Here is a 27,576-nt window from a genome sequence, read left to right as displayed (position 1 = left end):
TCTAAGGAGCAGGTCTTCAGCTGGCAGGGTTTGAGGATCTCTGCCAGCCATATTCAGCTTTTGAGAGGGAAGGGAAATCCTGGCACCAATGGGTGTAGCTTGAGATAAGCTGCCTCAAGGGTCATGACTGAAATCAAGACAGTGCTGTGGGTGGCAGGAGAGCTTCCCTGGTGCAGCAGACAGAAGCATAGCATAGCATAGCATGCCATAATAGGTTCCTTGACTTAGATGTCAGGAGTGGCATATTGGAGACTGGTAGTGGGAGGAAGAGGAGAGGCCAAGCCTTTTCAAGCCAGAGTGGTGCTGTGGTTGGCTGATATCAGAGCAAGGCAGGATGCAGCTGAGAGAACAGAACAAGCAGGGACCTCAAATGCAAGGGGCATACTATGCACTGAGGAATTTCATCACAGTGTTTTCCGTGCTTCTGAAAACACCATGAAGGACCTTTCACAAAAACAGCACTGGTGTCCCTGAGGAAAAAATCTTGAAACAGAATTTTCTGTAGGACATTGGAAACTTTCAGTGTTTAGTGACTAAGCTGAGACTACAGCTAACTCTGCTCCTGTTAGCCTTATATCTTCCAGTGCTTTATATTATCTATTATTATCACATTTTACCTCTCCTTTGTGGGGTTACCTTATAGGACAAACAAACTGTACCCTATGGATTAGAGGGTCCTAGTTTTTTTGTGATATTTACTGAGTAACGAATGTATTTTTGTAGAGTTTGATTTACTTCATGGCACTTGATTTAATGAGTTTTTCCAAATATAAATTTAGAGTACCACATGATGTAGAGCTTTATAGTGAGCCATATTCATGGCTACACTTACTGAATATTATGCTCAGTTGTGGGTACAGCCTATACTGAACTCTCTTTTTGGGTCTTCACGTTAATATATTTTATTAATATTTATGTGTGTGTTTCCAGTAAATACCTTGTTCATCCTAATAAGGGATTGACTTTTTTAGAGTTACATTGTGTATTTGTCTCAGGATTCTATTTAGTATTGATTTATCTGGGTCTGTGGAACCGTACCTCATGGGCATTAACAGCATCCATCTTCTTGCCACTACTTAGGCATTTCTTGAAGTTTGGTTTGGCTGCAGCTATGCTGGATTTTTTTGTGTAAATGTTTTTTTTTAATTGAACACAAAACAAGCATACAGTGTATATTGTACCACTACCACCATAAACTGTAACTGGCAATATTTCCTATCAACTAAAGAACATTGCAGAAGACAATTCCAATGTGGCCATTTCAAATAAAAATTCAAACACCTCACCTTCCTTCTCAGCACCCTGGTTCTAATCCCTATAACCTACAAGTAGTCTGGGACTACTTTGTAGTATTTCTTCACAGCGCTCCCAGGAACAAAAAAACAGTGCTGGAGCTCTTTTAGTTCAAAAATTTTTATTGAGAAAATATAACTTTACACAATAGAAAAAGCAGATTATCAATATTTAGCTTTAGATATTCTCAGGCCACCCCCCCCCCCCCCCTTCCTCAGTAATCTAGAAAACTAACTGGAGGAAAAGCTAGAAATTGCTGAGGCATGCGAGTTGGTAGAAGAAGGAAGTGAACTAGCTTTGTGGTGGAAGCTGCTGGTGCATGCTCAGAAGGACCTTTTTTATTATTCAACAATTTTTTATTGATGACATACACATGTAATACATCTTGTCTCATGTAGCTTTTGAACATTACAAACCAAACACTTTGACACGATAATCCATATTGCCACACTAAACATAACATGCCATCAATGCTTTAATACCCTCCCTTTGCTCCCCTCTTATCCCTCTCCTACTAGTGTCCCTTAATGTTCCAAAAAAACAAAAAGGAGGGGGGGACCCCACCCAGCCAGCACCTTAGCAGCCACAGTTCTTAATTCTTGTGTTTGGTCATTCATTTGATTGCAACGCAGCATCCCAACCCTACTTCATCTATCCTTGAATTAAAAAGAGTTCCAGAATAGACTTCTGGCCCGGTGCGGAAGGGATTTGATATAAACATCCCAAACTGCTTGAAATAATTTTAGTCTTTTGGGGGTTTGTCTAGCCTATTGACGCTCCAGCAGCATCAGCGCATGCAATCGATTTCTCCATGCCCAGAATGATGGCGCTTCTTCCCCAACCCACACTCCCAAAATCACTTTCTTCTCCAGGAGTCCCGCTTTCCTAATGAGCAAAATACATGATCTTTTACCCATGTGAAATGCTTCATACTTATCCAGCAACACCGCTTCCGGAGACAGTTGTATGTCACAACCTAACAAGCAGAAGGACCTTTTTAAAAGGTTTAAGTATTTTGCAGAGCAAATCCCTTCCTGACTCTATCAGATAACATCACCAGTGTATAAACAACTCATCCAGCTTGTCCAAGAAGGAAGTAGTGTGTCATATGTTAATGCACAGATATAAAGGTCAAACAAAACATATAAAGTGATACCTTTTTATTGAATATTTTGTTGGGACCTTGAGGAAGCACCAGAAAACCACTCTTGGAATTATTCTGCTATCCTGGTTGGTTTATGGAGTTTTATTTCTGTAGATATATGTACAATTTGGTACCTGTTATCTAACGCACACAGCTCCCATTTACCTCTTTAGTTACATATATAAATATAGTTACAAATTTTAACTTTCTCCTTGTCTATCGTCCCAACCCATTTAAGTCCAGCAAGAATGAAGTGCCTCAGGATCCATGCACCAAAGCAATGTCCAAACTATCTGTTCCAGTGTTACTGGTGCAATTTTCATTCTGTAGCATTGAGGGAAAGAAGCAAACTTTCTTTTCCCCCCAAAACCCCTTATACAAACTCAATAAAACAAGATTATGTGTTTGTATAGCTTAAGCCCATAAGTCTCACTTTTGGTTCAGACCAAATTCGGATGAAGCACTCAGCTGAGTTCATCAGTTTGATGGAGTCACACCTTGTTTTCCACCACCAATGAGAATACGATCAGTAAACAGAACAAGTTTATTTGTTGTGATTAAACCAGGCTATGTCCAGCTTGGAATTGGAAGTAAATCTTCTCCCAGGCAACAGTGTGGCAGGTACAGAAGAAGCTATACAGATTCCTGCTGATGCCCCTATCAAAGGGGCTCTCCTCTGAGGGACAGTGCTTCAAGTAAGAGATGTGATGATAGGACATGAACTCCCAAGAAGTGACATTACATGAAACTAGATACAGATGTGAAACCAGCAACAGTATCACAACAACAGTGAAAATAGTGATGATGGCAAAGGCCAATAGCAGAAACATGTTCAGCTGCATCCACTCTGTCCAGGATGCTCCTGGGTGGAACCCTGACCTGTTAGTACAAGACAGAATCACTGATGGGATGCAAGTTGGTTTAAAGGAGAATCAGTGACAGTGTTTAATAAATATGCAATATAAATATAAATCAAGGTAAAAAGAAGTATTCTTGGGAGAGGAGTGTTACAGAAGCCATTCCCCAGGAAGGTTTGATATCACAGTGCAGGAAATATTCTTGTAAAGGAAGGCGAGGGAACCAAAGACAAAAAAAAAAAAAAAAAGTAAAATTCTCAGAGCTCTTACCAGGCTAGGTGGAAGGCCCAGAGCAACACCACCAGTTGTATGACCAGATAAATGATAAAGAGTGGATGGTTTCTCTCCCCCACACAATTTCCAATCCAGGGGCAGTGATGGTCATAGCGCCGCACACAATGCTGACATGCCTTGCAGTGCCGAGCTCGCATTGGCTGCTGTGTGACAAAGCACAGAAGATTTCATAAAATCAGAAACCGGAAGTAGATGACAAGAAAATCCTCTTCATTTCTACAAATGCAAAGAACTACTTAAGACTCCTTCTTGTAGAATGAAACAGACGACTTCAAGCACATGCACTTTGTGAAACTCATCCTGCTCTCTCATCTGAATACGTCACTAGCAAACTCAATTGCCTGGACAGATAAGTCCAAAGATGATTACAGGAAGTCAAGATAACTGAAGTTCTTTCTCTGCAGACACTAAGTGACCCCTGTGATACCTGTAGCATACAATATCCACAGCGCCGCATGTGAACTACTTTGGGAGTTTGTGGAACCATTTCCTCTTGCTCCTCATTAATCACCAGAACCTGAAAATGAAAGTTGGGCAGCTGTTACACACACATATAATCTCAGTACCCCCATGGTTCCCTCCCTCATATGCCTTCTCTATTTCTGATTATATAGTATGTTTCCCATAGCCAGATTTACATTTCATTATCTTTAATATGTTCTTTTTTGGGGGGGGGTATCCAGCTCAATCAGAAGCAGTGCTGAGTCCTGGCATCTACATTTGTAACTCCCAGGGTACTAGTTCCCTTATTTTAGATCCCTCCCAATTAATTTACCCCTATCATCACAGTAATAATCTTCCTGTAAGGGGTACACACCAGAGCTGCTTCTGGCCCCCTCAGTGCAGTCTTTGGTCTCAAGGCCATTAAACTTTTCCATCCTGTCTACATAGTGCCCCCTTAGCCCATCAATTACAAATAGGCAGTACACTCACCTCCTTCCAGGCAGCTGCAAAATTCAATTTGGCTGCATTCAAAAAGTGCCTAACCAAAGTAGTATGCATTTGAATTATGGCTGCACATTAATCATGATTAAAGCGTTAATCGTTAATCATGATTAATAATTAACCGCCCTCCCCCATCATCCACATGTCCAGTCCAGCATCTCTTCCTCCCATCCCGGCAGCTATCCTCTCCCCTCCCTTCCCGGTTTACCTTGTTATTTGCAGTAAATTTTTGCTCTGCAGTGGCCTGCATATTGAAACACTGTCTCTCCCTGCACCTGGCCTTTCCTTCTGACCTGACTTCCTGTTTTCAGACGAGGGTGCTGGGTCAGAACAAGGAAAGGCCCGGTTCAAGCCCAGGCAGCGTTTCAATATCCTGCCGCTGAAGGGCAAAGACTTATTGCAAGTAACAAGGTAAACTGGGAGGGAAAGGGAGAGCCAGCGGTGGTCTGGGAGAGATGGCGGGAGGGAGGGGGAAATTTAGAGACAACGTGGGAGGAGAGGCACATTGGACAGAGAGAATGAGTGAAGACACAGGGGGCACACAGAATGGGAGAAGGCACAGGGGGACACATTAGAGAGAGAAAATAGGTGGGGGCACATGGAGTAAGAACATGGGTGAAGGCAGAGGGGGGGCATGTGGAGAGAGAGAGAGAGAGAGAGAGAGAGAGAGAATGGGTGAAGGCCCCCTCCAAAGCTACAGTACCTGTTCAATGGCTTGTGGGATAGCTGAAGCCCACTACCGAAGAAATCTGCTGCCTGAGTCACCCCTTCCTCCTTATACTGTCTCAGGAGTGAGGAAGTCAGTGGGGTGGAGTGCCTCCAGACATCAATGCTTGCACTCCCCAAACATGCTTGGGGAGTGCAGGCATCGGCAGCTTGAGAACTCCGCTGACTTCCTTGCTTGCTCCTGAGGCAGCACAATGAGGAAGGAGGATGCTTTGACAGTGGATTTCTTTGACTGGCTTTGGCATCCCCACCAGCAATGGTATGATACCTAATGCAGGGGTAAGAGGAGGGAGAGGAGATGCATCCCCCCACCCCCAATCCATCCCTATGTCCCTCTCCCCATGAACAGCTGGCTACGTACCAACTTTATTTATTTAGATTTTGCTCACACCTTTTTCAGTAGTAGCTCAAGGTGAGCTACATTCAGGTACATTGGATATTTCTCTGTCCCAGTTTGTACCTGAGGCAATGGAGGGTTAAGTGACGTGCCACGTGCCCAAGATCACAAGGAGCAGCAGCGGGATTTGAACCGGCCACCTCTAGATTGCAAGACCGGTGCTCTAACTACTAGGCCACTCCTCCACTCATGCAATTAAAAACTTTAATCACACAATTAATCACAATTACAATTTTTAATCAAAATACAGCCCTAATTTGATTCAAACCTGGAATACTCCTATTTAATAAAAAAAAAAAAAATTCCAGGGGACCTGAAGCCCTGTAAAAAACTTAATTTGGAATTGTATGCTCTTCTAATACAACCTTGCTTTTCTGCATGGCTACAAATGTGTCCCAAAGTTCCCCTCTCACTACACTGTCTCAACAATCTGATGTAGCCCTTGGGTACCAATGGCTAAGCCTGTCTGGGGTCAAGTACTAGAGGTACATAATTGTAACCTTATTTTCAAGTTTTATTTTAATCTTGATATACCGTCTATCAGGCATTCAGCTAAGTGGTTTACAATAAATATTTATTAGATAGTTATAAGAGTAAGAAAGACAAGGGATTTGCGTTACAAGACGTATAAGAAGAGACTTGCGGACCTGAACATGTATACCCTGGAGGAAAGGAGAAACAGGGGTGATATGATACAGACGTTCAAATATCTGAAAGGTATTAATCCGCAAATGAACCTTTTCCGGAGATGGGAAGGCGGTAGAACTAGAGGGCATGATATGAGATTGAAGGGGGGCAGACTCAAGAAAAATGTCAGGAAGTATTTTTTTCACGGAGAGAGTGGTGGATGCTTGGAATGCTCTCCCGCGGGAGGTGGTGGAGAGGAAAAGGTAACGGAATTCAAACATGCGTGGGATAAACATAAAGGAATCCTGTTCCGAGGAAATGGATCCTCAGAAGCTTAGCCGAGATTGGGTGGCAGAGCCGGTGGTGGGAGGGGGGGGGGGCTGGTTGGGATGCGGGGATAGTGCTGGGCAGACTAATACGGTCTGTGCCCTGAAAATGACAGATACAAATCAAGGTAAGGTATACACAAAAAGTAGCACATATGAGTTTATCTTGTTGGGCAGACTGGATGGACCGTGCAGGTCTTTTTCTGCCGTCATCTACTAGGCTACTATGTAAGGTAGAGATGTCTGTCATGTAGTCCAATGCCTTTTTCTGAATATTGGTGGTGACTGCTATTTTTGCTAAAGTAGATTCCATGTCTGCCCATTTGGAAGCTTCATAATTCACTCTGTTCTTGTTTTCATTTTACCCTATGTTGCAGTTTAGGGGGCTTCAGGTCACACAAATACAGTAACTAGACCAATCATTGAGTGAAAATCTTTGCTAATGTCCTCTAGAAAAGTTGCATCCCCCCTCAACCAAGTTCTGATATTTCTGCTTCCAAGTAAATAAGTTGAACATAAGTGAAATAATGTGAATAGGGGAACTGGTATGTATGAGCTAGGGTATCAAAGGGCAATAAAAGAGTCCTCAAACACCTGACCCCCATCATTCCCATTTCTTATAAATTGGGAACATCAGACCTAGACTGGACTCGAAGGATGCAGATGAAAGGGAGTTATTCCAAATGGGAATACTTACAGAGAGCTGAAAATCAGGGAATAGACTCGTGGAGATGCAATTTTGATATAACATCCAAGTCCAACTCTAGATGTTTTGCTGAAAACATCTAAAATTCTCATTCTGAACGTAGCAATTTTCAAACCGGAAAAACATTTTTTTTTGTTTCAAAAATCTCTCCAGACATTTTTGTGCTCAGTACGTATTTCTTTAGGTACCATTAAAAAAACAAACAAAAGAAAAAGTCCTAGAGAAAACCGCACAAAAAGAAGCAGCTACAGGGATGGCTGTGTGGCACCAGTCCTAGTAAACTGGCCATAGCGACATCCCTGCAGAGCAAAGGGAGTCAGCCTAGTGGTCAGTGCAGTGACTTCACATAAAGGGACCCAGGAACGAATCCCACCTTAAACACTTTTCTTTTGATTTGTGAGCCCTCTAGAACACCTAAAAACTTATTGGGGCACATATTTTGTGACTTAGTCATGGTTGAAATAGGTCCAAATAAGAATTAGGATTACTCAATTAGAAGTCATGTTTCTGCATTAATCTTCCATTGAATTAATAATTTAATATACACTTATGCTGATGCTTTCTCTGATACATATCTAATATAATATCTAATATAATAATTTGCACCTCCAACGTTCTGAAGCTGACTCCGTGGCTGCGTGGCAGTAAAGCTGTGTAGTGTTTGTAATCGCCCCACCCTCGAGGGAACTCTGTATAGTTGCCAGGGAAAGAAACGCGACGTAAAGAGAAGGGACCAACCACAGGCCTCGCACTCGCTCTCAGTGCCCCGCCCTCGGAGGGAAGGGAAGGCTGCATATAATATTCACCCACCAGAAGTTCGTTCCCTCCCTCCGAGTTCCAGGGTCGTCGTCCGTCCCCCCCTCCCTCCCAGTTCCAGGGTCATCATCCCTCCCTTCCAGTTCCAGGCCCCCTCCCTCCGAATTTTAAAAGTCATCCTGACTTACCTCAGGTCAAGGCTTTTGGAAATTGTTGACCTGTTTAATTGGTTGGAGCTTTATTATAAGTGTTGGGAATGAAGCAGTAGGTGGGGATGGGATGGGATAGGTTAGGGGTGGGGTAAGAGGGAGGGGAGAAAAATGTTAAAACTGTTGATGGCGAGCCTAATATATGGCGTGCATTAAGTTGAGATATGTTTAATTTGGTGTAAACTGAGTTTGTTGGTTTTATTAATGGTTGTGACATCAATAAAAATTGTTGAAACAAAAAAAAAAAGCGTGCAGGCTCGGCACTTACTTCAGTTTTCCCTTCTCTGTCTCTCAGCACTGGTCCCGCCCTTGCGGAAACAGGAAATGAGGGCGGGACCAGAGCTGAGAGACAGAGAAAGGAAAACTGAAGTGCTGAGCCTGCACGCTTTTTCCGCTGTTGCCGGCCGCCGTAACCCCGACGAGGTCAGGATGACTTTTAAAATTCGGAGGGGGCCTGGAACTGGGAGGGAGGGACGACAACCCTGGAACTCGGAGGGAAGGACGACGACCCTGGAACTAGGAAGAAGGGAGGGGGGACCCTGGAACTGGGAAGAACGGAGGGGGGGACACTGTAATTGGGAGGGAGGGAGGGAGGGAGAGAGGGGGAACCCTGGAACTGGGAGGGAGGGAGGGGGGACGCTGGAACTTCCCTTAAAAACATTAATGGCAGAAGGTAATTACCTTGCTAGCGCCCATTTCATTTCAATGAGAAACGGGCTTTTTTTAATAGTGTGCAATAAAGGTATAAAAAGATGATTGTTGCATTTTCTCAGGTTTCACGTTTTTAAGTAAAAATATGGGAAAAAGCATGAGGCTCTTTAGACAATGCTATTAAGAATGACTTGGAATTCACTTTTCCATTCTGTTAGGTGACTGGGGGCCTGCGTAACCCTGGCAGCGCTATAGAAATGCTAAGTAGTAGTGAAACACTCACCCTCAAATGAACTTGTAGATACTATCCTGCAAAGATGAAATATAATATTTAGGCACTGCTACTGGCAAGACCTAAAAAGATACTATAGGAAAAATATTCATCTTAAGTTGCAATCCTACTAAAAAAAATAAAGCGATAACCATCCCCACCTCTCTAAATCTGCTTTGATCTCAACTTGCACTTTTGGATAATCAGCTTAAAAGAGCCCAGCGTGTTACACAGCTAGCCAAACCTCCCAACGTTTCAGGCCCCCAGTCACCCAATGGAATGGAAAAGTGAATTCTTAATTAAGAAAGAAAGAAAGAAACAAACAAACATGCAGGTAGCCAAAAACTAGGAATCATTATGGTGACCTCCCCTGTTGCTACAAATAAATGTTTCCTCTTTAATAAATTAAATGCAGTATAGTACATAATGATGGATCATTCAGTACTTAATTTTTTCATTACCTTCAATACTTCATCAGCTTACTGTGTAACAGTAGGAAGGTGTGTATCTATACTGTACCTTCACATTCCCATCACATGTGACGTAGCCTGGATCCATGAGGGACACCGCAAAGTAGAGCAACACAGAGCAGAGCACAAGCAGCACAAAAAGCAGAGGATGCGACAAGTCACCAAACTGCTTCTGATGGTGCAGATCTGGAATATCAGCAGAAAAGATCTGTCAGCATCTGACCTTTTCAATGCTTCTTTAGAGTCGGAAAAGGTCCCAGAGGACTGGAAAAGGGAAATGTGGTCCCTCACCGCAAAGTGGAATTAAGAAAGTGATCAGAAACAATAGGCTGGTTAGCCTGACCTCTCTGGTGGGATAATTAATGGAAATGTTGCTAACAAAGAATACAGCACAGATTCTAGAATCCACTGGATTGAAGGATCCCAAGCAGCACTACAAATGCACTCGATCTACAGCTCCTCCTTACCTCTCTAACCTTATCTCCCCTTACGTTCCTACCCGTAACCTCCGCTCTCAAGACAAATCCCTCCTTTCAGTACCCTTCTCCACCACCGCCAACTCTAGGCTCTGCCCTTTCTGCCTCACCTCACCCCGTGCTTGGAATAAACTCCCTGAGCCCATACGCCAGGCCCCCTCCTTGCCCATCTTCAAATCCTTACTCAAAGCCCACCTCTTCAATGTCGCTTTCGGCACCTAACCACTATACCTCTCTTCAGGAAATCTAGTCTGCCCCAACTTGACATTTCGTCCTTAGATTGTAAGCTCCTTTGAGCAGGGACTGTCCTTCTTTGTTAAACTGTACAGCGCTGCGTAACCCTAGTAGCGCTCTAGAAATGTTAAGTAGTAGTAGAGGTAGGTGAAACAAATCTGATTAATTTCTTTGACTGGGTGACCAGAAAGTGGATCAAGCGTTTCTACAAAACCTTTGACACAGTTCTGTATAGGTGATTTGTAAACTGGTTAAGTGGGAGGTGACACAGGGTATGTGATAAGAATCAATTCATGGTTTGGTTCTTTTTAACAGTTCTGTAAGTAATACCGTGGAAAGAATTTTCTTCTTTGCAGATGGTAGGAAAATCTGCAATAGGGTAGACACCCCTGATAGTGTAGATAGCATGAGGAGCGATCTAGCAAAGCTTGAAGAATGGTCTAGAACTTGGCAGGTAAGATTTAATGTTAAGAAATGCAGGGTCATGCATTTGGACTGCAAAAGCCCAAGAGAGTAGTACAGTATAGGGGTGAAGAACTTCTGTACACAAAAGAGTAGGGCCTGGAGATTATCATATCTGATAATCTTAAGGTAGTTAGAAGAATCCTTGGGTGCATTAGGAGAGGAATGACTGGCAGTAAAAAAAAACAAAAAGAGAGTGCTGTTTACAATCTGGGAGACTGCATTTTCAAAGAGATATAATCGGATGGAGTCCTGTCCTTTTGGCATTTGATGAACCAGTGCCCTATGATTGCTGGGTTTTGAAGATGCAGGATGTGGCTCATTATGAATGTCAGCTTTACCCCCACTCTTTTAAAGTGGATAACTGGAAGTACGCTCTTGTGGCAGCGCTTCGGGGAAATCATGGATTCTTCAGATTTACTACTACTACTACTATTTAGCATTTCTATAGCGCTACAAGGCGTACGCTACAAGGCGTACGTTGATTTCTAGGGTAATTTAGGGGAAGTAGGGAGAAGTATGGTGTGTCTGGGATAGTGTGCCAGTGTTTGGTAGTGTTAATGTTTAGTGGGGCTTTTTGTGTGGTTGATTGGCATGCTTCTGGGTAAATCTTCATTGGACCCTACCTGTCCTTCCAACTATCGCCCCATCTCCCTCCTCCCTTTCCTATCGAAGATACTTGAACATGCTGTTCACCGCCGTTGCGTTGACTTTCTTTCATCTCAAGCAATTCTTGATCCACTTCAATCTGGCTTTCGCCCCTTCATTCAACTGAAACAGCACTTGCTAAAGTCTCTAATTATCTGTTCCTGGCCATATCCAAAGGTCTCTATTCTATCCTCATCCTTCTATCTGCTGCTTTTGACACTGTTGATCACAGCCTACTCCTTGATATGCTGTCTTCACTTGGATTTCAGGGCTTTGTTCTTTCCTGGTTTTCTTCTTATCTCTCCCAGAGTACCTTTAGTGTATACTCTAGTGGATCTTCCTCTACTTCTATCCCACTGTCAGTTGGTGTACCTCAGGGATCTGTCCTGGGACCTCTTCTTTTCTCCATCTATACTTATTCCCTTGGTACTCTGATCTCATCCTATGGTTTTCAGTATCATCTTTACGCTGATGACTCCCAGATCTACCTCTCGACACCAGAAATCTCAGCCAAAATCCAGGCCAAAGTATCAGCCTGTCTGTCTGACATTGCTGCCTGGATGTCTCAGCGCCATCTGAAACTAAACATGACCAAGACTGAGCTTCTCATCTTTCCCCCTAAACCAACCTCTCCTCCTCTCCCATTCTCTATTTCTGTGGATAACACTCTCATCCTTCCTGTCTCAACAGCTCGTAACCTTGGGGTCATCTACGACTCCTCCTTCTCCTTCTCTGCACATATTCAGCAGACTGCTAAAACCTGTCGTTTCTTCCTCTATAATATCAGCAAAATTTGCCCTTTCCATTCTGAGCACACTACCAGAACCCTCATCCACACTCTTATCACCTCTCGCTTAGACTATTGCAACTTGCTTCTCACAAGTCTCCCACTTAGCCATCTCTCTCCTCTTCAATCTGTTCAAAGTTCTGCTGCACGACTAATATTCCACCAGTGTCGTTATGCTCATATTAACCCTCTCCTCAAGTCACTTCACTGGCTTCCTATCCGTTTCCGCATACAGCTCAAACTCCTCTTATTGACCTATATATAAGTGCATTCACTCTGCAGCTCCTCAGTACCTCTCCACTCTCATCTCTCCCTACATTCCTCCCTGGGAACTCTGTTCACTGGGTAAAATCTCTTATCTGCACCCTTCTCCTCCACTGCTAACTCCAGACTCTGTTCCTTTTATCTTGCTGCACTGTAAATAGCCAACATGATATAATTTTTCACAACCTGGACCAATTAACTTAACTGTACAAAGGGATATGTGGGTTCAAATCTTTTAACTGAATAGCAGTCCCTGTTTGTTTTAAAAAAGAGGTATGAAGGGGAGGTAAAAAATAGGCAAAATTGAAGGGGGACAGACTCAAGAAAAATGTCAGGAAGTATTTTTTCACGGAGAGAGTGGTGGATGCTTGGGATGCCCTCCCGTGGGAGGTGGTGGAGATGAAAACGGTAACGGAATTAAAAAATGTGTGAGATAAACAAGAAATCCTATTCAGAAGGAATAGATCCTCAAGCTTAGCGGAGATTGGGTGGCAGAGCCAGTGGGGAGGCGGGGCTAGTGGTTGGGAGGCAGGGCTAGTGCTGGGCAGACTTCTACGGTGTGTGCCCTGAAAATGGCAGAAATGGCAGATATGCCTGGAATAGACTTCCTGAGCCGGTACGTCAAGCTCCATCTCTGGTCGTCTTCAAATCTAAGCTAAAAGCCCACCTTTTTGATGCTGCTTTTAACTCCTAACCCTTATTCGCTTGTTCAGAACCCTTATCATCCTCACTTTAATATTCCCTTATCTCTTGTTTGTCCTGTTTGTCTGTCCTAATTAGATTGTAAGCTATGTCGAGCAGGGACTGTCTCTTCATGTTCAAGTGTACAGCGCTGCGTATGTCTAGTAGCGCTATAGAAATGATAAGTAGTAGTATGTTTATAATCGAAAAAAGTCAATGGGGGATTGCAGCTTTTCTATGCTGGATATACGTTCACTCTGTTCTACACTATATTGTTCTCTTGGCTGTTATGAGGTATCTTTATTGCCTTTCCTCTGTACTGACACTTGAAAATATAAAATTAAAAAACAAAAAAAGGATGGAGTCAGTCCAGAGGGTGGTTACTAAAATGGTCATTCCTTAGCATCCGTCCAGACCAGGCCAGACTTGTGGGTATACACACTCCTCTCAACAGATGGAGAGTGAGAACCACTGGCTTGAAAGTCTGTAAGTATCCTGTGTACCAGGCAGCCAGTATTTTTCAGTCTCCAGCAGATGGTGGATGAGCTATCCTTTGCAGTCTTGGGCTGCTCAGGTGGGCCTAGATAGGCCAGTCAAATAAAATAGGAAAGAACATTTTTCAGTGGTCAATAAATAAATAAAAGAAGAGGTGGTGACTGGGAGCAGCTGAACTATCTGTAGTCCAGTGGTGCTACACTTGGGTGGCTGGGTCCCATCCTCACCTCCTTTTCCCAGTAGTTGCCCCCCCCCCCCCCCAACAACGGGGCTGGATCACTTATACCTTGGCCCCTTCTTCTTGGAGGGGCCTGAATGCCCTCCCATAGAGGATGGTCAGAAGACAGGCTCAGAAAGACAAAAATAAATAAAATCAGAACTGTTTGTGCTGTTTGAAGTGTGCTTGGTAGCCGGGGATCAGGCACAACCCCTTCCAGTAGGGCATGGCATTTGGAGAACTGCAGTACGCTAGTGAGCCAAAAAATGTCAAATGCCAGAAGGAAAAGGGTGGTCTGCCTGGCATGCAGCAGCCACTGGAGCAGTTTGATAGCTACTGGATGTTGCTGCAGGTGCAAGGAGGATCGGCTGGTGAAACTGGAAGAGCAGATTTGCTGTGGAGTAGGCTGTAGTCCGGAACCAGCATGATCGCAGAGATGGTGGCAGACCCAATTTTGGCAGGAACTCCCACAATCTTGAGTCACAACAGTGGAGCAGTGGCTGAAGGGGCCTCCGAAGTTGCTCCTGATGCTGGTGCAGGAGATTGCAGGTCTGGGCAGCAACCAGGAACTAAGTCCAGGAGAGGTGCAGGGATCTTCCCCTGAGTTTGTGCTCTTAAAGCACAAGACCTTTTTGATGAAAAAAGCAGGAGGCACATCCAGTTCTGGAGCAAGTCTGTTCAATGGTAGGAGAACCACTGAGAGTGAAGCGCCTGCAAGTGTTCCAAGATAATGACCTAGAGGATGTCAGGGAAGCGGTGTCTTCCAGTTCTCAGGATCCAGGGAAGCCCCCTGGGCCAACTATCTGGAGGAGGAAGAAGTGCTTCTTGGAGAAGATCTCAGTGGTGTGGATATTCCTTAGAGAAGAGCTCCCTGCACTAATTTCGCAGGTCCTTTCAGTCCTTAAAATATCTGACAAGTGCCCACCAGAGATCAACTCCACAGCGGATCCTCTTTTGAAAGGTATTTGGAAACCATCCAAAGCCTTGCCCATGCACTTTGAGGTTCAAAACAGGGCATTCTATACTGTGGCTCTATCCTATTCCAAGGGAAGAGAAGGGCATGCTGCAAGTTCCAGAATTGGATGCTTTGGTGTCAGCAGTAACAAAGAAGATTACGAGCCTGGTGGAGGGAGACACTGCCTTTAAAAAAAAAAACCCAGGACTACTGGATGGAAGTCCTTCTGAAGCAAGCTTTCCAGGTAGTGGTGCTGTCTCTGCAGGCAATAATCTGTAGGGATTATGAGGGAAAATGCTAGTTTTTGCTAGGTGGAGCAGCTGTCTAAAAGTTCCTTGGAAGGGATGTCAGCTTGGTGTCCGGAGGTGGACTGGTTGGAAATGGGGACAGCCCTTTTTTTTTTTTTAAGCACACACCTTATATGATCTCAGGAGGTCAGCCAAGAGTATGGCTCTGCTGGTAGCAGCCAGGTTTTTTTTTGTAGTTGTGCATTTGGGCAGCGGATATAGCTTCAAAGACCTGCTTGAGTAAGCTCCCCTTCAGATGAAAGTGGTTGTTTGGAGAAGACCTGGAGAAATTAAAGAGTTTGGGCGAATCTAATGCCCAATTGGTTCCCATCTGTGAGAGGACAATTTAGAGAGGCTACAGAACAAAATAGACTAGGTATTTTGGGAGGAACTAGTCCTTTCAGAGCAGACGTAAATGGGGAAAGAAGGGCCAGGCTGGTCAGTTCAGGGCTGACTTTGCAATGAGGCTTTTGGAATGCGTACTCTGGTAGAAGGTGAACAAATCAGTTTCTTTGGGTTTGGCCAGCACCAAATCTGCAGTGAAATTTGCTGTCTGATTTTGGCCGAAACTGAAACTAGCTGCTAGGGCCTGGTCCAGCTGAGCCCAGTCCCCACATGGAACAAGCCCCCACCTCCCTCCCTGCACACAGAATGATTCCTCCCCGGGTCTACTGTCTATCCCCTGGTGGTCCTCAGTTGCTCCTGTCCATGTCCTCTCTGTTGCCAAATGGCTGCTGTAAGACTTCTGCTGGAGGTTGTCACAGCCATTTTGAGATTGGAGATGGCACGGGCAGGAGTGACCGGGGATCACTCCTGTCTATGCCAACTCCAATCTCAAAATGGCTTCTGCAAGACTGCCACTAGCGATCATGGTAGCCATTTTGGCTGTGAAGAGGACATGGGCAGGAGTACGGTAGGCTGCTGGGAGAAGCGGGGAGGGAGAACTGAGCTATCCAGCATAAAGTTTTGGCCAAACACTAATTTCAGCCTGGTTTTGGTGCCAAAGCTGAAACCAAAATTTGGTTTGCCTCTACTCTCTGGTATCAGTGACAAAAGGCCAGTTATGATGGTTTTACCACATGAGTCCAAATAACTTCAGACTAGTGGATCCTGGAGGTTATTCGAGGTTACACCCTGAAGTTTGCTCTTCCCCTTCCCAGCAGTTTTGTGGAGTCTCCTTGCCATTCTTGGCCAAAAGTGGCTGTAGTCAGCGCTATACTGGAGCATCTAGGAGCAATCATGCCTGTACCTTCAGCCTAGAAGAGCACAGGCAGATACTCTATTTCATGGTGCCCAAAAAGGAGGGCACCTTTCATCCATTTTAAATCTCCGGTGAATAAACAGAGTGCTCCGTGTGCCCATCTTCCACATGGAGACTCTAAAATCAGTGATAATAGTGCCCTCTATCTCATACCTTTGGATTTCTACACCCCAAGACCACACTGGCCCCTTCAGAATCCACTATACAGAAAATCAGACCTTAGAAACTGGCTCTACATTAGAAGAGAGGGGTACTGGAGGAGATCTGGATCACCTAGTAGAGTACAGCTCTGTCATCTATCACCTGACACAGGGCTAAAATCACTAACTATAATATATTCTACTGCAACTCTGGTTACTTAAAACGTATTAATTACTGAAAATTGTTATTTCAATGCAAGACTGCAAATTAATAAAACTACTAAAATGAATGAGCCAAATTTTTTAACCCCTAGCCAGAAATACAATAGTTGATGGGTTTTATTGCTGAGCCACCAAACAACTCTTGAAAGCAACTCTATCCATGTTTTTTTTTGTCTTACACAGTGCTGAGCACAGACAAGGAGGAAAAAAGTTTCCAAGAGTTCCTGCTATAAAAAACTTGCTGCCTCAGGGGTTAGGTTTGGGGTAACAACAAGGCTCTTGCTTCAATACCCACTGAGTCTTAAGTAGCTTGGCATTCAGCTCGTCAAACCCAGAATGTGTTGTATCTCCAGTTAAGTACAGAAAAGATAGTTTTTCCATTCGGGAAAAAAAAACAGCATAATCTAGAGGCCCAGAAAGTATCAAGTTCTCACCAAATATACTCAGATCATAGGTCTATCTAGCCCCCTACTCTGCACCTCACTTACCTACACTGGCCCCCATGTAGCTTCTGGCTAAGCCAGCCTAGAACCTATGACCTCCTATATTTGGGTAAATCTCTCTAGTCACTGAGGGGGAGATGCATCAAACTTACCGGGCCAGCAACAAGCTTTTTTGATTGGTTCCAATGGTTTAGAGAGCACATTATTCAGCGAGAGATGCATAAAGGGGTTCTTTCTTTTCATCCGCAGTGGCAACCAACAGGGATTGCTTGCAAATGCATGCAAATAAGCTGATTAGTATTTAAATGTGCATTCTGTGGGATGCACAGCCGTTTACAAGCAATGCACAGCAAGGAAAAGGAGAACCAAAAGAAATCCCAGGTGGAGCATAATCAGACAGAAGTGGGAAGTTGGAGAAGGCTTGAGAAAGACCAGGAACACAAGATGTTCATCAATAATCAGAACACTTTATAGCTGATTCATGCAAATACATGCAAGGCCCGACACGGCACCATGTTTCGGCACTAAGTGCCTGCCTCAGGATTCTCAGATAAATCACTGTCACTAGACATAAGTTGTAGAAGCATATGGTGGGGCTTCAACTCAAGGAGGCCCAAGTAAGGAAGAGTTGAAGCCCCACCATATGCCTAGTGATAGTGATTTAGCTGAGACCCCTGAGGCAGGTACTTAGTGCCGTGTCGGGCCTTGCATATATTTGCATTTATCAGCAATAAAGTGTTCTGATAACTGATTAACATTTTGTGCCCCTGGTCTTTCTCAAGCCTTCTCCAACTTCCCACTTTCGTCTACCTTTAGCGAGCAACATTTACTGGGAGGTCTGGAGAAGCCATAAGCAACTTGTCATCACTGCCGGATCAGTCTTTCTGCTACTGCTCCCATGCGCCGAGCCTGTGCAGCCTCTTCAACAAACGGTCTGCTTCCCCTCTCCCAGGGGGCTCTCGCAGGCATCATCCTGACCAGCACTTTCCTTGGCTCTGTTTGTCATTGGTGTAACACGCATAGGGGAGCTCAGCTCCCTAAGATTTGCAGTGGGGACAGACATTTTTCCAGTGCTGTTCCCAGGATTAGCAGCTCCTGCCTCAGCCTCATTGCCACACATGCTGGAGCTGGAAGTGATGCTGGGGTTGAAGGACTAGAGCTGGACCCTTGAGGGCAGAATGGGGACAGGGAAAGAAGTGAGGAAAAAAAAAAAGCTACACTTGCTTTCATATAAGCAGCTCATATGTGTGTATGAAAGCCGTGGGTAGCACATGCTGCTCTGAGCATGCACACAACAGCCACGTTTAGCGTTAGCAATTGCTTTCTCCCCTGCTGAGCTGCTCACTATTTTTGGGAGGCAGGGCTAGTGCTGGGCAGACTTCTACAGTCTGTGCCCTGAAAATGGCAGATACAAATCAAGGTCAGATAGATATCTATATCTATATCTATCTATATAGATAGATAGATATAGATATAGATATCTATCTGACCTTGATTTGTATCTGCCATTTTCAGGGCACAGACTGTAGAAGTCTGCCCAGCACTAGCCCTGCCTCCCAAACACCGGTGCTGCCACCCAATCTGCTAAGCTTCTCAGGATCCATTCCTTCTCAACAGGATTCCTTTATGTTTATCCCACACATTTTTTATTTAATTTGAATAATTAGTATACACAGTAACATAGTAGATGATGGCAGAAAAAGACCTGCACAGTCCATCCAGTCTGCCCAAGAAATGTGCCACTTTTTTGTGTATACGTTACCTTGATTTGTACCTGTCTTTTTCAGGGCACAGACCGTACAAGTCTGCCCAGCACTATCCCCGCCTCCCACCATTGGCTCTGGCACAGACCGTATAAGTCTGCCCGGCACTATCCCCACCTCCCAACCACCAGCTCCTCCTTCCACTACCAGCTCTGTTATCCAATCTCGGCTAAGCTCCTGAGGATCCATTTCTTCTGAACAGGATTCCTTTATGTTTATCCCACGCATGTTTGAATTCCGTTACCGTTTTCATCTCCACCACTTCCCGCGGGAGGGCATTCCAAGCATCCACCACTCTCTCCGTGAAAAAATAGTTCCTGACATTTTTCTTGAGTCTGCCCCCCTAGTAGATGATGGCAGAGACCTGTACGGTCCATCCAGTCTGCCCAACAAGATAAACTCATATGTGCTACTTTATGTGTATACCTGACTTTGATTTCTATCTGCCATTTTCAGGGCACACACCGTAGAAGTCTGCCCAGCACTAGCCCTGCCTCCCAACCACTAGCTCTGCCTCCCCACCGGCTCTGCCACCCAATCTCCGCTAAGCTTGAGGATCCATTCCTTCTGAATAGGATTCCTTGTTTATCCTAAGCATTTTTTAATTCTGTTACCGTTTTCATCTCCACCACCTCCCACGGGAGGGCATCCCAAGCATCCACCACTCTCTCTGTGAAAAAATACTTCCTGACATTTTTCTCGAGTCTGCCCCCCTTCGATCTTGCCTATTTTTTACCTCCCCTTCATACCTCTTTTTTAAAACAAACAGGGACTGCTGATCAGTTAAAAGATTTGAACCCACATATCCCTTTGAATGGTTAATTGGTCCAGATTCTGAAAAATTATATCATGTTGGCTATCCTACAGCAAACAAAATGCATTCTAATTCAGGATGTTAATTTACAGTTTTAATGTTGACATAGCATTATTTTTAATTGTTTGGTATAAGTGCAGTACATTTTAGACTGATGAAATTTTAATGAGAAACATTGTAAAACTGTGATACAATCGGTTTTTTCACATTTTTGATGGTGCATCACATAATTTAATAATACTTTGAGGGTTCTGTTTGGTTATTGCGTTTTTATAAAGGCAACGACTTCTAGTAAGGCAAGAGCGAGTGTGTGTGTGTGTGTGTGTGTGTGTTTTGTTAACAGCTTCTGTATATATCCCACAATTTTATATGAGAAAAAGGGGATAGGATTTCATACACTGCCTTTCAGTGGTACATTTTTAAAGGATTGCCTTGGGAATACTGATGTTGGAATCATAAGTGTTAAATATAATTATCATTTTTTTCAAGTGGGAGGGGACCCTAGTATTCTGAAAGGCTGAAAGCCTAGGTCGCATAATACCCTTGCACTAGCCCTGCACGAGATCATGGACACCAGGATACTGCTACCTCTCCCAACGTCGGAAGCTGCCCACTTAATAAAAACCTTCTTCCTCACCGGCGCTGTGCAGGAACAGCACCAGGGTGACGGTCCAGGTCAGCACAGTGTGCGCAGCACGAACCACAAAGCCGGTGGACAGGACATTGCAGAACATGACGGGCCAACCGCCTGAGGCCTCGTCAACACGGAAATACAAACACCGACCTACACAGTAACCAATAATGCTGACCACCACTGGTCGGTGCACCCTACATATTTCTTTTCTGCGATTGGAGTGTGTAGCTCATCATAAAGACGAATCGCGGAATCAGCCAATGACAGGCACAATAGGCTCAAACCTAAACAAGGAAGTTTGATTGAGAACAGGAGATGGCGTCACGTCAAATTTTAATTAATCTGTTTCCCCTTCCCAGTTCCCGCGAATCCGTCACTCAGTCAGTTTTACACTCAAAACAAAGACAAACCTGCTATGAGCTGCTGCTGCATCAACGTTGTCGTTCTTTATTGTTGTGGCATTTATTTAATCTCACTTATATTTTCAAACATGCCAGTTTATGATATACACAGAGGAAGTACTACTACTACTACTTAACATTTCTAAAGCGCTACTAGGGTTACGCAGCGCTGTACAATTTAACATAGAAGGACAGTCCCTGCTCAAAGAGTTTACAATCTAAAGGACACGTGAACAGTCAGTCTGATAGGGGCAGTCAAATTGGGGCAGTCTGGATTTCCTGAAAGGTAAGAGTTAGGAAAGAGAGGAAGTATAATAACGTAATAAGTTTTTCTTAGGTAGAGTAGTAATTTGTAATCATTTGGAGGGGCTGGTTATAGGGCTACTCTAGCATGTGTTATATTCGTGCAGACATTTTTTTTTTCTCGAGATCAAGGGTTACTAAAACAGATATGAGAATCAGGTGCTCAACATTCTATTTATTTATTTATTTATCTAGGTTATCAATAGAAATCAAACAAAATAAAACATGGAAAAGAAAATAAGATGATAAGTTATGTCCAATAAAAAAAGGTATCATCTTATTTTCTTTTCCATGTTTTATTTTGTTTGATTTCTATTGATAACCTTTAAGAGTGGACTAACACGGCTACCACACCTCTCTACTTTATTTATCTATATATCCTCAACGAAATTTGGCCGTGTATTACTGTATTGTATAGAATAGTGTAGACAAATGAGCCCAAAATATAGCCTTTATTAGTGCTGTTTCCACCATCTACAATCATTTTTTAAGATCTTTTAATGATAGTCAGTTTTGATTTCATGATATTTATATCTACATATGGCATACTTTGAAATAAATTAAAAGCTGTCAAATAAAGCACTCTGCCTATCCAACTGGAACAGCTTTTGACTTTTTTACAGATGGACCGCACACAGGCAGTCCATTATCCTATATAATAAAAAGCACCTCCAAACGGGTGTAGCCAGACACCCAATTTTGGGTGGGCCTAAGATGGGTGGCCAGAACTCCACCCTGTCCCACAAGAGATCTTGCCCTCTCTTGCCTGCATGCCATATGGGCTCTCAAACATCCCCCCTCCCCCCGCATACCTTTTAAGTAGCAGATTTTTACCGGCAGCGAGCAGCAACTAATACACACAGCTCATGTTGGTCCCACAGCCTTACCTCTGATGCAACTTCCTGTTTCCACATAGGCGGGAATACATGAGAGGGAAGGCTGTGGGGTCAGTGCGAACAGTATGTATCAGTTGCTGCTTGCTGCAGGTGAAGATCTGCTATTTACAAGGTATGCAAGAGGGACAGTTGTTGGGAGTTTTTGGCTGGTGGGGCTTGGGGATCCCTGCCAGCCATATCATAGGTGTGCTGCTACTGGGTGGGCCTGAGCCCAAAGTGGGCCCACCCTTGGCTACGCCACTGCCTCCAACGTTCTGAAGCTGACTCTGTGGCAGTGTGTAGGGTTTGTAAGTCTGTCATTCAGCGTTTCATTGGCTGTCACTGTCCGCAACGTCACAAGAATGAGGACCCAATGAACGCCCAACGCGCCTGCTCGGACTGTCATTGCCACACAACACAAACCCATGGTGGCGATTCTCCTCTCCTTTCCCCCCTCCAGGCACCCACCGATTCTCCGTTGCTCCTTTGACAGCCTTGCCCGTCTGTAGCCTTCCCTTCCAGTTTGTTCCCTCAGAGTCCTGCCCTCGCGGAAAGAGGAAATGACGTCAAAAGACGGGACTCACAGGGAACGAACTCGAAGGGAAGGCTACAGACAGGCAGGGCTTTCAAAGGAGCGATGGAGAATCGGTGGGTGCCTGGAGGGGGGGGCAGGGGAGAGGAGAATTGCTGGGTCGCTAGGGGAGAGAGAATCGCTGGGTGGCTGGAGAGGGGCAGGGGAGAAAGGAGAATCGCTGGGTGGCTGGAGGGGGGCAGGGGAGAGAGGAGACTCGCTGGGTGGTTGGAGGGGGGCAGGGGAGAGAGGAGAATCGCTGGGTGGCTGGAGGGGGGCAGGGGACAGCCGAGAATCGCTGGGTGGTTGGAGGGGGGCAGGGGGGAGAGGAGACTCGCTGGGTGGCTGGAGAGGGGGGGGGCAGGGGAGAGAGGAGAATCGCTGGGTGGCTGGAGGGGGGGGGCAGGGGAGAATTGGTGGGTGGCTGGAGAGGGGGGGCAGAGGAGAATTGGTGGGTGGCTGGAGAGGGGGGCAGGGGAGAGAGGACACACACACACACTCTCTCTTCTCTCTCTCTAACTCACACACACACACAGTCACTGTCAAACACACTCTGTCAAACATACACACTCCGAGGAAAACCTTGCTAGCACCCATTTCATTTCTTTCAGAAACGGGCCTTTTTTACTAGTTTCTAGTAATAATCTTTTACTATGTGCTCATTTTTTCTACACTGTTCTATACAATACAGTAATACATGGCAACATTTCAGTGATATCTTGTTTACTAATGGGTTAATCTCAACTGTTCTTGTAATCTGCCTTGGGAAGCCTGGTGTTATAAACATTGGAAGTAAAATTAAACTCTTCTTTCATTGAGGCACATGGAATCAGCAGCAGCAGCTCCTAGGTTTGTTTGCTTTGTTTTGAGTGTATGTGGAAGACGGCTGGGGGGGGGGGGGGGGTTGGAAACAGATTAACCTAATTGGTTTCAACTTTCTGACATCAGGCTATCTCCTGTTCTGAATCTAACCTCCTTGGGCTGAAGTAATTGGCAGATCTTGCCGCCATTCACCTCATCTCTTTTGTACAAATGAATTATTCTGTTTTGAGCATGTTTCAGGGATAAATGGTTTTCATAAGTCAAAATAATAAATATTTTCTTTCATGCAGATTTCCCCTCCACCAGATGATTTGTTCCTCCTTGGTTAATTTTAAACAAGAAGCTAAGAAATTATTTACTCTGGTCTTACAACAAGAACATCACAACACCATTTAGAAAACATAAATGTCATTCAGCTCAATCTGTTCTTGCTGCTTTTCCTTAGCCATAATTATTCCCGGGACTCATCTATATACAAACACAAAGCCGGGAGACAAAGATTAACAACCCCCACCCACCCCCAAAAAACATGCCTTTTACAACCAGACTTGAAGAAGAAATAAATATATATCACAGAACTGGAAAGTGTTGGCACATTTAGACTGACTCAACTTCTGTATGAAGGTAGCTCTGCCCTCATTATTCAATATCACTCTTTTAAATAGTACTAATAAACAATATTAAGTGTAGTTTTATAATACACCACTGCATTCCACAAACAAAAGGATCAAGTTCCCACAAACCATCTTTCTCTTTTGATCTAGGCACAGGAAAATAAAGATTTTAAATGCTCCCAGGTTTCAACCTAATTAATGTGGGATATGTCATAAATAAGTAAATAGATAGATAGGTAATGAGCACCCAATTCTCATAACTTTATGACTGATGCAGTGGGCCCTTTACCAGGAGAAAAAAAAATCTCTGCATGAATATAACACCTTCTAGGATGTCCCTATAACCAGACCCTCCAAATGACACGATTATGATTTATAACAAATTACTAATCTACCTATGAAACGTTATTCTATTATTGTACTTATCCTGTGTACATCCGTATGCTGCACAAGCTGGCATGTTTAAGTGAGATTAAATAAAAATGCTACCAACAATAAAGAACGACGTAGATGCAGCAGCTCTTAGGTTTGTTTGCTTTGTTTTGAGTGTACGTGGAAGACGGCTGTTGGGGGGGGGGGGGAGAGGAAACAGAGATTAACCTAATTGGTTTCGACTTTCTGACATCAGGCTATCTCCTGTTCTGAATCTAACCTCCTTGGGCTGAAGCAATTGGCAGATTTTGCCGCCATTCTAGCTTACCCAAAACAATAGTGTGGTCCATCTGTAAAAAAATCTAAAGTTATTCCAGTTGGATAGGCAATGCCTTAAAAGGTGAAGAATAAAAGATTTTTTTGACACCTTTTTTTATTTATTTGAAAACTTCCCATATCTATATATATATTATGAAATAAAATTCAATATCACTAAGGGGTCCTTTTACAAAGCGGTAGTAGGGCTACCATGCATGTCAAATTGACACTACTGTCTGGTTAGCGCACCCACCCAGCGGTAAATTTCAGAATTGGTGCACGCTGTTTCTCACAGTTGAAAACAATTTTCTACCGTGGGGGGTGTTCCCATCAGTAATCGGATTCTTTACCACCTATAACCCGGGCATTTTACTTACAAGGTAATATTAAAACGGATTCAGGTGTTTTACAACCTCAGGGAGGTGAAGTAATGAACCTCACATCCTTCTTAGAATCCTCTTTAGAGGTTATAACTCAGAGAACAACTATGTTGGTCTCTTTTGCCCTGGAGATGGATAGAGATGCAGTGTTAAAACTTTCCTTGAGACATTTGGAGTCAACATTTTTGGGATCTAAAATAAGAATCTATCCTGACTTATCTAGAGAAACGCAGAAAAGACACAAAGTTTTTTAGCTTTGCGTCCGAGGGTTTTAGAAATAGGTGCAAGTTTTGTACTTAAATGTCCTTGTATTTGTCTTATATTATTTCAATCGAAACAATTTCAATTCTTTGATCCCAAACAATTAGAAGAATTCTTATTAAGTAAGGAAGAGGTTAATGTAATAGTCCAGTCATAGATGATACACTGTAAGGTAGCTTGGAGTAAGCTACCTGGGTAAGCGGTATCATTAATTTTAGTTAACTATAAGACGTATATGCATATATATCTAATTCTTTTTTGTTCTTTCTTCTCTTGGATCTATTACCTAAAAATTATGGTGGTCAATATTTAATGAAAAATCTTGTTTAATTTATATTTCTTTAGATTTATTTTCAAATTTGTGTATTATCACTCATAAAATGTATATTATGATTGTTATAACATTTAATAAACAAATTTAACATAAAGAGGAAGAGGAAGAAAAGGAAACAGGGGCCTCCAGAGCCCCTGGATACTAAGCTTTCCACTATCTGGAGGACCTTTGGATAAACTGCTGGCAGACAAGAAATGGGAGTCGATCCCCAGGACCCCATGGGAAGATCTGGCGCATCTCCAGCAGCTCAAACGCCACATCCTCCATATCCACTGATTGACAGACCAGATTTAACAGAGAATATACAGGATCCAGCTTTTACTTATTTCTGATGTAAGTATAGCCCCTTACTCCTGATCAGCTAGGTAAAGTTACAAAAAAAGGGTAACCAAAACAATAATGAAGGATGGGCTGTAATTTACGACAACATAGGAAACAGCAATTACATATTATAGCACATCATAAAAAACAAGTAGAAAAAATTACATGTTTCTGTCAGTCACGCACTATTTGCAAAGAAAGCATACTCAAACAACATTGCTCCCGTAGCAAAAAAATGGCAATGAAAACCCAAATAAAATGGAAATTCCTGTAAACATCACAGGAAATAATACATCTGTATGGTTAGCAGTATATCAAATAAATGTGAAAACTAAGTGGCTCTTCCACTTAGGCAAGAGATAGTTCACAGAAGATATGACAGATGTCTACAAAAGCATGAGTGGGGTGAAAGAAAAACACAGAACCATTATTTACCCGTTCAAATAGTATTAACCATAAGGGATGCTCCATATAGTGAGAGGGGTGCAGTCTTTTGCACTGAGTGTTACATGTATGATTATCCCCCAGTTGGTGAGCCGTTATATCGTGACATAGTTGTTTTTCTCCAAGCAGTGCATTTAATCAGGTCTCCAGTCCAGCCCTTGATTCCCTCCTGGGATCTTAAATCTTGTTCTGATGGTACTGGTTTATGCTCCATTTAAGCTTCTTGTACACAGTTCCCTAAAGGATATCACGTTGGAGACGGTGTTCTTGGTGGCTATTACTCCCACGATGTGGATTTCGGAGTTGCAGACGTTATCTTGTTAGCAACCTTTTCTGTTTTCCAAGGAAGAGGTAGTCTTACATATTATTTTGTCCTTTCTTCCCAAGATAGTGTCTTCTTTCCATGTTAATCAGCCAGTGACCTTTGCGAGCTTTGGAAGAGGCCAAGTGTTCGGATGTTCAGTGTCAGTTGTACCGGCTTGATGTTCGTAGGGTGATGCATGTGAACACACATAGGGCTCAAGAGTTTTAGTGTTTGGACTGGTTGTTTGTACTTATGTGCGGGCATAGAAAAGGAAAGTGTACAGCAACTATTGCACTGAAAGGGCATCAGGTACCTTTAGGGCTTAAGGCGCATTCTACAAAAGGTCAAGAGGCATTGTGGGCGGAAAGGTTTCTGGTTCCACTTCTGGATATTTGTAAGGCGGCCTTCTGGTCACTGCTGCATACTTTTGCTTGCCACTATCTGTTGGATGTTCAGTCACGCCAGGATGTGACCTTTCGAATCCGGGTTTGGAAGTTAGTCTCTGGGGGTCCTGCCTATAATGGTCACTGCTTTGGTACTTTTTGTTTTTTACTGTATTCTTTACCATGTAAGATGCTTTCTTTTACTATGTAAGCCGCACTGGACCTGCTGTATGTGGGAAAGAGCAGGGTACAAATGTAATAAATAAATAAATAAAAATACTTCCCATCTGTGCCAGTCTGGAGGGATGCTTTGGAAGAGGAAATTAGATCTTACCTGCTGCCATGAAATGCTTATCCACCCGCCTGGGATTACCCCGCGGCCACTTAAAGGGTCTATCCCCAGCACAACTCAGGTCCG

At 43.7% G+C, this 27,576-nt stretch overlaps 1 protein-coding gene across 2 annotated transcripts; it reads right to left on the bottom strand.

Moving 5' to 3' along the window:
* Nucleotides 1–1,455: 1,455 nt before the first annotated feature.
* Nucleotides 1,456–20,623, bottom strand: ZDHHC12 (zinc finger DHHC-type containing 12). 2 transcript variants are annotated; one of them, XR_003942614.1, is made up of 6 exons: nt 20,459–20,623; nt 9,722–9,858; nt 4,016–4,105; nt 3,565–3,731; nt 2,287–3,316; nt 1,456–1,626 (listed from the first exon to the last, which is right to left on the bottom strand). XR_003942614.1 is itself a non-coding variant. In XM_030207905.1 (5 exons), exons 1-5 carry the CDS (start codon nt 20,553–20,555, stop codon nt 2,995–2,997), a joined length of 813 nt encoding a protein of 270 aa, XP_030063765.1. In that variant the 5' UTR covers nt 20,556–20,623; the 3' UTR covers nt 1,456–2,994. The 2 variants fall into 2 exon arrangements, 1 of the variants encoding a protein (XP_030063765.1); XM_030207905.1 differs by having other exon boundaries at nt 1,456–3,316.
* Nucleotides 20,624–27,576: the final 6,953 nt, after the last annotated feature.

Source organism: Microcaecilia unicolor, chromosome 6, assembly GCF_901765095.1.
Source record: "Microcaecilia unicolor chromosome 6, aMicUni1.1, whole genome shotgun sequence".
Taxonomy (NCBI): Eukaryota; Metazoa; Chordata; class Amphibia; order Gymnophiona; family Siphonopidae; genus Microcaecilia; species Microcaecilia unicolor.
The sequence above is the reverse complement of the archived record's forward strand: the minus strand, read 5'-3'. Positions and strand labels throughout refer to the sequence as shown.